The sequence below is a fragment of the Dipodomys merriami genome, unplaced genomic scaffold, assembly GCF_024711535.1.
Source record: "Dipodomys merriami isolate MVZ:Mamm:240054 unplaced genomic scaffold, mDipMer1.0.p SCAF_24, whole genome shotgun sequence".
Taxonomy (NCBI): domain Eukaryota; kingdom Metazoa; phylum Chordata; class Mammalia; order Rodentia; family Heteromyidae; genus Dipodomys; species Dipodomys merriami.
In genome coordinates, this window is record NW_027203826.1 from 25,267,291 (window position 1) to 25,276,297 (window position 9,007).

Below are 9,007 nucleotides of genomic sequence, written 5' to 3' on the forward strand. Positions count from 1 at the left end.
GTGAAATTGAGATTATAACAAAGCCTAAAGGAGCCAAACCACATCATATATATATACATACATATACATATATATACATATATATATATATATACACACCAAATGAGCAAAATTATAATCTCCAAAGTTCAAAGCAGAGCCAGCCTTTGAATCTGTGCTACCAGCAACTGCAAGTATAACCCATAATTTTCTTCTGTCAGGCATTTAATAGTATAGTGTGAATCATTAAGCTTGTTCAAGCGGTGTGTCACCAGACAGCTGGGTGCAGACCTCTCAGAAGGCACAGTCTATGTCAACTCCGTGCTTAAGAAGTTAAAACTGTACTCAGTTTTTAGTGTAGTAGATCTAAACCGACAGTAGGCTCCATTGTATATCCCCTTATGGTTTTTAAATTGTTACCTACTTTCTTCGCATATACAAGTAAGGAAAGAGAAATTGCTAGATTTACTACAAGTACAGATCGAAGCCAGGCCCCAATGTCTCACTCCTGTTCTCAGCTACTCAGGAAGCTAAGATCTGTGGGCTGAGGTTTAAAGCCAGCCCTGGCAGGAGAGTCCGTAGACTTTATTTCCAATTAACCACCAAAAAAACAGAAGTAGCACAAGTGGTAGAGTGCTAACCTTGAACAAAAAGCTGAGGGACAGTGTCCAGGCCCTGCATTCAAACCCCAGTACCAGCACAAATGAAAGAAAATACAGATAAGTGAGATTTTTTTTTGTTCTTAAGATTATAGGCATAAATCATGTTAAGTGAAGTAAGCCAGACCCAAAGAAATATAGGTTCCATGGTTTCCCTCATTTGCAATAATTAGTATACATCAAGGATAATTTTATCAGATCAGCAGAAAAACTCAAGAGCTATGTACATATGACCATATAAGATGATGCTAAGCGAAATGGATCCCAAGATATGGACACAAGAAGTCTTTATTTGTTGTTGTTGTTTTTAATGTACTGTGTGATTTTTTTTGTTTCTTTTGTATGTTCTTCCCCTTATGGTATATCTCCTGTTGGCACTGTACTTGATTCTGGTACCTTGCATCTACTATATACATTTGTCTTAATTTGGGGAGGGTAAGGGGAATAACAAAACACTGAAATAAGGACACAGGATGATCCATTGCAACAATGATACCCACAAGACACTACATTGGAAATGAACTTGACAACTTTGGAGGGAAAGGAGTGAGGGACATGATGGGGAGGGAAGGGTTCGTGGGGAGAAGAACAAGGGAAGGGGTAACAATGCTCAACAAGAAATGGACTCATTACCTAAGTCATGTAACTGCGACCCCTCTGTGCAGCATCTTTACAATAAAGTAAAATTTTAAAAAATAAAAAGAAACAAAAAAGATGATAGGCACAGTGGCTCGTGCTTGTAATGGTAGCTGCTCAGGAGGCAGAGATGAGGAGCAAAAAAAGTCCGAGGCAGACTGAGCAAAAAGTTCCCCATCTCACCAACTGAATGTGAAGGTGTGCACATGTCATCTCAACTGCATGAGGAGCAAGTGGAAGAATCCTGTCCCCACCCGGTCAGGACATAAATGTCCAACCCATGTGAACAGTTTACAACTTCGGCCCTGGGGGGGTGAGGGAGTAGGGGGTAGGAGTGGGGGTGGGGAGATGAGAAGGGATGGGAGGGGAAACAAAGGAGGAGGCAACAATGCTTGATAAGAAATGTACTCACTACCTTGCCCATGTAACTGTAACCCCTCTGTACAGTATTTTCACAATTAAAAAAAAAATTCACCAGGGATTTAAAAAGAAAAGGCTGGGTTATGACTCATGTAGTGTTGTAGGACACCTGTCTAAGGTGTGCAAGGCTGTAAGTTCAGTGATCCCGTACCATTAAAAAAAAAAAAAAAAAAAAACCTCCACAAGGAGGCCACAAAGGCCATGGCCTGCTGCCTCACACTTACAGCCCCAGCTGCTCAGGAGGCCTAAATCTAAGGATCACAATTCAAGGCCAGCCAGGGCAGACAAATCTGAGAAGACGTATTTCTACTTAACTGGCAGAAGGCTGGTAGTGCAGGTGTGACCCGAATTGTGTAGCGCGCCATCTGTGAGCGGGAAAGCAGGGCAGGGTGGGAGGCCCCGAGTTCCTACTGCTGGGTCTAGTCACTGCATGGCGCCCCCTCCCCCTCCCTCGGCAGTTCCTCACCTCCTCTTTCTGGATCTGCCTGAGAGGTAGGCTTATGGAATAACCTTTCCTTAGGAGAATGAAAAAAACATTATTCATTTGGCAAACAGCCCCCAGGGCTTCCCCTGGCTCAGGGTGAGCACAACAGAGTAAGGAAGGACAAACAGGGCTGCTTTTGTGAAAGATTTGAAGCCACCATGCCCTGGTGGCTCACACCTGTCATCCTAGCTACTCAGGAGGCTGAGATCCGAGGATCACAGTTCAAAGCCAGCCCAGGCAGGAAATCTTTGAGACTCTCATCTCCAATTAAACACAACACACACACACACACTCCAGAAGTAGATCTGTGGATCAAGTGGTAAAGCATTAGCCTTGAGCACAGAAGCTCAGGGACAGCACCCAGGCCCTGAGTTCAAGTCCCAGGACAAACAAACAAACAAAAGATTTGAAGCCATAATTTGAGAGAATTTTTCAGATTTCGACATGCTTTTAAATCAACCGTAAGAGTGAAGGTTTAACAGCGTTCTAAGCTATCTTCCCTGCAAAATCCTAAGTACCTTGAAACCATAGCTCTTCTACCACTGGATCCCCGCCTCATGCCAGCGTTTCCCTCTCCATCTCCACAGATGAGAACGAATGTTCCAACCCCAGCGCCTGCGGCTCCGCCTCCTGCTACAACACCCTGGGGAGTTACAAGTGCGCCTGCCCCTCGGGCTTCTCCTTCGACCAGTTCTCCAGTGCCTGCCACGATGTCAACGAGTGCTCCTCCTCCAAGAACCCCTGCAATTACGGCTGCTCCAACACAGAAGGGGGCTACCTCTGTGGCTGCCCGCCCGGGTACTATCGGGTGGGACAGGGGTAAGCGAGCCCAGCCAGCCTCCCTCCCTCCCTGATGCTACCATGGCAGAGAAGGCAGCCAAAACCCAGTAGGCCAAGCCAGCCACCCTGTGGCTCATGTCTGTCATCCTAGCTACTCAGGAGGCTGAGATCTGAGGATCTCGGTTCAAAGCCAGCCTGGGCAGGAAAGTCTGCGAGACTCATTATCTCCAATTAATTTACCAAAAAAGCCAGAAGTGAAGCTGTGGTTCAAGGGGTAGAGCGCTGGCCTTGAGCGAAAAGAGCGCAGGGACAGTGCCCAGGCCCAGAGTGAAAGCTCGTTAGAACTGGCAAACAAACAAACAAACAAACAAAAAAACCACATACTCAAGAGGCAGAAGTGCCCCCTTGGAGCTGGGGGAAGGCACCGAGGCTGTGTGTGTGAGCGGCCTGGCGTTTCCTCCCCTGCGCTGCGCAAGGAGAGCTGCACTGAAATACACAATGCCCCGCCGTGGAGTGGGGCTGCCCCCTCCGGATGGCAGCCGCTGGCCCAGCGGCCCCGAGGACTGGACGCTGCTGACTGTGCCCATCGGCCCTGCCCTTCCCGTGGTACCACGGGCAGCGGCCCATCTCCACAGGACTCAGGGCGCCTCCGCTCGGGGTTCTTATGTCTTGTCCATGGTGACCTGAGCCTGGCCTCACCCCTTCCCTGGAGACAGCAGTGCCCAGCAGCACAAAGAAATGAGAGGTGGAGGCCATCCTCGCTGACAGAGAGCAGTGTGTGAGGCGGGCGTTGGGTGGCTGCGCCATCGTTCAGCACAAGGGGTTGGATCCAATAGGAGTCACTTAGAGCCAATTCACTGGCGCTTTTACTAACCGAGATAGGAACTCAGAAAGCTCAATTTTTAAAGCATGGGATTTTTGTTGTTGTTTTTGAGCAGCAAACAAACAGGCTTACCATTCTTTTGGGAAACATATACCTGCTTGTTCCTCCTTGAGTCTACTACCCAAAAGTGCTTCCCTCTACTCGGATTGGGAGCTGGCGAATCTCAGGGTGAGCTCTTAGAAGAATTCCGCTGTTTGAAAACAAGAGCAGAAAGCTCCCATACTGAGGATTTAAAATTAAAAAAAAAAAAAAAAACATAGAGAATATTACGTGTTTATGAGTATAAACTCAGAATTTGCTTTGTTGGTTCCTTATTTCTGAAGTTGTTGCTCTACCACTCTGCTTCTTGTTCACAGCCACTGTGTCTCAGGAATGGGGTTCAACAAAGGGCAGTACCTGTCCCTGGATGCGGAGGTAGACGAGGAAAATGCTCTGTCCCCAGAAGCATGCTACGAATGCAAAATCAATGGCTACTCCAAGAAAGACGGCAGGCAGAAGAGGAGCATCCAGCACGCCGAGCCCACAGCCGTGAGTAGCCCGCAAGAGCCCATCCTATAGATGGGCCATACAATGCAGTTGATGGAGTCTCAACCTCCGGGTAGCTAGCTCCATCTGCAAATCCGCTGATAAACTCCATTAACATTACTGAGAATATTCCACCAAAAACCCTAGGTCAGTTGACAATTTGCTTCAGTTTTCTGGGCCTCAGAAACCTTCCTTATTTGCATGACTAGACCTCTTTAACCAAAAAGCCTCTGTGTTTTATAAAAATAACTCCATATAGCTTGGCACTGGTGGCTCACAGCTAGAATCCTAGCTACTCAGGAGGCTGTAGTCTAAGGATCGTAGTTCAAAGTCAGCTTGGGCAGGAAAGTCTTTTGAAACTCTTGTCTCTACTGAACTACCAAAAGCCTGAAGTGGAACTGTGGCTCAAGAGTTAGAGCCCTAGTCTTGAGCAAAGAACCCAGGCCCTGAGTTCAAGCCCCAGGATTGGCGCAAAAGACAAAGGGGAAAAAAAATCAATGTTACATTTACTTTAAGTAGACCGTGGTATCCAACTGCTATTTAGCGATGACAATTGAGTTATCCATCAAGTCCTCAAAACCACAGATCCAGACATTCTGCTCATAAAAATCCTCCCATCGTGGTGCTTGGAACATAATGCCTCCTGAACACTAATGGGTGCTTACAGGCTACCATAGCCCACATCCTTCCCTAGCAGGCACCCGCGCGAAGTGTGATGGGTTCATTGCTTTCTTTTAACTTGTCTTTTACTAGCAGCATCTCTCTTAAGTCCGTAGATTTTCTGGACCCTTCCTCTGGCTTTTTTTCTACACTCTTTCCTTACATATACTTTTTGTACAAAGGGTTTTCATTATGATCTTCCCAAAGCTGGTTCGAGCCAGATCCCTGAGGACTGTGCAGATGATCGCTCCCTCTGGGTATTGTCAGGCCCTTAGTAAACTCGTCATTTAAGTGTCTTAGGAACTAGAGCCAAGCCTTCAGCACGAAACCCTCCACAGCTTGTGAGCCCTGCTGTTTTTACAATGGCCCTTCTCATTCAGACTCCAGGGGGGGAAAAAATCCACTTATTTCCTGAACTGTCTTTAACAAGAAGTCTATGTTCAAATAAGCATGCCATCATCAACGCATCCACAAAGGCTGAAATGTGAATGGCGGTTCCAGTCTTGGTGCTGTAACTTTGATCCCATTAAGGCCAAGTGAGAGGGCGTGGAGAATGGCCAGGGCATCCTCTGTGCCTGCAGCCTTTGCTCCGGGCTGTCAGGGATTGGCGGTAGCCTCGTTCACAGCCACAACACAACTAGTGCAGCATGCCAGAGCGGTGGAAAGCCACAACCTGTCGCTGTAGCTGTCGCCCCCCACCCCCCACCCCCCACCCCAGGTCACCCATCCCTGTGCTTTCCTTCCCCAGGCTGGAGAGATCAGCCTGGAGAGCGTGGACATAGACAACCCCGTCAACATGAAATTCAACCTCTCTGACCTCGGCTCTAAGGAGCACATCTTGGAACTCATGCCGGCCATCGAGCCGCTCAACAACCACATCCGCTACGTCATCTCCCAAGGCAACGACGATGGCATCTTCCGGCTGCACCAAAGGAACGGGCTCAGCTACCTTCACACGGCCAAGAAGAAGCTGCCGCCCGGCGTGTACACGCTGGAGGTGAGCAGCGTCCCGCTGCACCGGAAGAAGGAGCTCAAGAACGTGGAGGGCGGCAGTAAGGATGACTACTTCCTCCTCGGGGAGCTCGGAGAGGCTCTGAGGATGCGCCTGCACATCCAGCTCTACTAGCCCGCCACAGACTTGCGCCCAGCCCAGCTCAGCGCAGCCCGTCTTCGGAAACATTTGCAAAGCCAGAGACTTCATTCTGTAGAGGGGGGGAAAAAAAAAGACTTGTTTCTCCCCTCCCTATGTCAGACGCTGGAATGTTGACCTTCCCGGGGAGGGATCATTTAGACTCTGGTGTGGCCAAAGATTTGAGTTACAAAGGCAATCGTAGTTACTGTATTTTTTTTTTCTATAACTTCATTTTAAAATATATTAGAAAAAAACCTAAATGTTCAAGCGATCAGCATATGGCACTAAATGCACAGAATAATGTGAGCTTCCCCTCCCCCCCCCCCCGGCCCCCCAGTTCGCAGTCCGTCACACTTTGGGTATTTTGCTATAGTTGCTAGTTTAAAAAAAATATAGATGTTTATTTATTTTTAATGCAGTAATATATGGAGAAATGAACAAAACTATGTAAACAAAAAGGGAAACTCGCTTGGTTTTCCTTAGATTTATAAATTTGAGCTATTTCTTTTAGAGGTGCTTTAAAAAGAAAATTCAGTAGATTCAAGAAAAGTTTCCTATTTTTTTTTTTCTGCCAGTTCATCCAACTGGTGCACACCTGGCTACTTTAAAGAAAGCCTGAGAGCACCGAGCGGGTGAGGTGATCAGTAATCCAAAAGAGACACAACGTCCTTAGAGCCTGTACAAAGGAGATCCAAACTGGAAGAGCTCCTTGTGACACTGTTTGACATCACCAGATACACCGGGCAAAGGAAGATGAAGTACAACCACTGTAGCAAAATACCTTGACTGCTCATTAGCATTGGAAGCCAGACTGTACTGTATCTCCTCTTCAACCTCAAGGAACCACTTGTGCTACCCACACCACCTCATTCCTACCCAGCGGGTGCTGCGCACTTGTGGTCCCCTAGGCAACTGGAGAACCGCCAGCTCTCCCGTGAGCGGGAACACCTGGCGCTCCGTAGCGTTTGGTGCTGTCTTAGATTAATGGTGCATTTATTTCTGTTCAAGCTATTTCAGGATTGCCATATGTGCAAACAAATCATGCAGCGCAGCCAAGGAGTATATGTTGTTGTGTTGTTGTTGTTGTTGTTTGTTATAAATCCAATTTTTGTAGAATTTTCATTAATACTGTAGTTATACACCATATGCCTTCTTCTTATCATAGCTTATTGTGTATGAAAGATGTTTGTACCATGAACTAACGTTTAGTTTTTGCTTTAGTCATTTAAAGAGCTATTGAACCAGGGGGTGTGAATAAAGAGCGCGTCTCCGTGTTCTCTCCTCAACAAGCCGCCGCCGGGCCGCTGAGCCCACCTCCTCTGACTGGCCAGAACACACACAGACCCCCACCGTTCCTCACGCCTGGGCTCACCAAAGATTAGTGCCTAGTTACAACTATTGTTTTAGACTCTTTCTGTTTTGTTTCATTTTATAATTAAAAAAAAGGAGAGAAACTGTAAATTTGTAATCAAGTGTTCGTGAGGAAAAAAACAATGGTTTTTGATTTTGGTTTTATAGGTCTGTGTATCAAATATGACACTTTCCTTGCAATAAAACTTATTTTGGGGTAATTTTCCTGGCTTAAGAGTTTGATGAGATGACAACCCCTGTTATGTCTATATCAGATGAAAAGCAGTGTTATCAAATATGGGAAAACAAGGAGCCATAAGCAGGAGCCGACGACCAATGAACACGATTTGCATAGCTACCATCGAGTAGCCCTGCGTGATGTTTGCTTCTGCGTATATTCTGAGCTTCCCGAGCTCCATCTTTCTAGTGACCACAGAGAATTTTCATCACTCCTTCCACAGGTCCACTTTTGGAAGCAATGGTGTTTAAAGCATCCTGAAGCATTGAAGGCAGTGAAGCATTGCAATGTAACGGTAGAGAATCTTCTCTTTCTGTCCCTGGGGTTTGGGGCCTTGTCCTTGCTAGGCAGGCATTGTACCCTTGAGCCATGCTTTGTGCTTTTGTTATTTTCATATGGGGTCTTGTGTCCTTCCCCCCCCCCCCCCGGGCCAGCCTGGACTGCAGATCCTCCTATTTATCCTTCCCACTCGTCTAGAATAATGGACACGGACCTATTGTATTAGATGAGATGGGATCTTGTGAACTATTTCCCCAGCTCGCCTCCCAGTCTCCACTTTACACGTATGTGGAATGACAGGACCGAGCCACCATACTTAACAACATTTTAAGATAGAAATTTTCTTAATTAAGCAAAAGTCATAGGAGGCATAATTCCAATTCAAATGACATCTTCCAAAACCAGTTGTTGTTTTTAATCTCTGCATTGCTATATTAACAAGTTACTTCTTAGCTCTGGCACTGGTGCCTCATACCTGTCATTCTATCTACTTGAGCTGAGATCTGAGGATCATGGTTTGAGCCAGCCTGGCCAGAAAAGTCTCCATGAGCCTCTTGTCTCCAATTAACCACTCAAAAACCAGAAGTGGAGCTGTGGCTCAAAGTGGTAGAGCACTAGCCTTGAGCTGAAGAGCTCAAGGACAATGTCCGCCCAGGCCTTGAGTTCAAGCCTCATGACTGACAAAAATAAAAAACAAACAAAAAAAACAAGTTACTTCTTTTTCAATGAAGTCTTGATACATTACTGAAATGAACACAAAAATGTCTTACAAGTTAATTATTTGTATGCTCAGCCATGCTTGTAATTCTACTCAGGAGGCTGAGGTCTTAAGCATCATAGTTCAAAGCCAGCCCTGGTAGAAAACTCTGAGAGTTTTATTTCCAGTTTACCAGTAAAAAGCTGGAAATGGGAGTATGGCTCAAGTGGTATAGTGCCAACCTTGAGCAAAAAAAAAAATCCAAGAGTATAAGGTCTTGAGTTC

At 46.3% G+C, this 9,007-nt stretch overlaps 1 protein-coding gene across 1 annotated transcript in view; it reads left to right on the top strand.

Moving 5' to 3' along the window:
* Nucleotides 1–7,719, top strand: part of Fbn2 (fibrillin 2) — a 199,608-nt gene extending 191,889 nt beyond the window's left edge. The window contains exons 63-65 of the mRNA XM_070034133.1: nt 2,766–2,997; nt 4,198–4,369; nt 5,775–7,719. Coding sequence (XP_069890234.1) covers nt 2,766–2,997; nt 4,198–4,369; nt 5,775–6,152 — 782 coding nt within the window. The 3' untranslated portion in view covers nt 6,153–7,719. The remainder of the gene's footprint in view (nt 1–2,765; nt 2,998–4,197; nt 4,370–5,774) is intronic.
* The last annotated feature ends 1,288 nt before the right edge of the window (nt 7,720–9,007 follow it).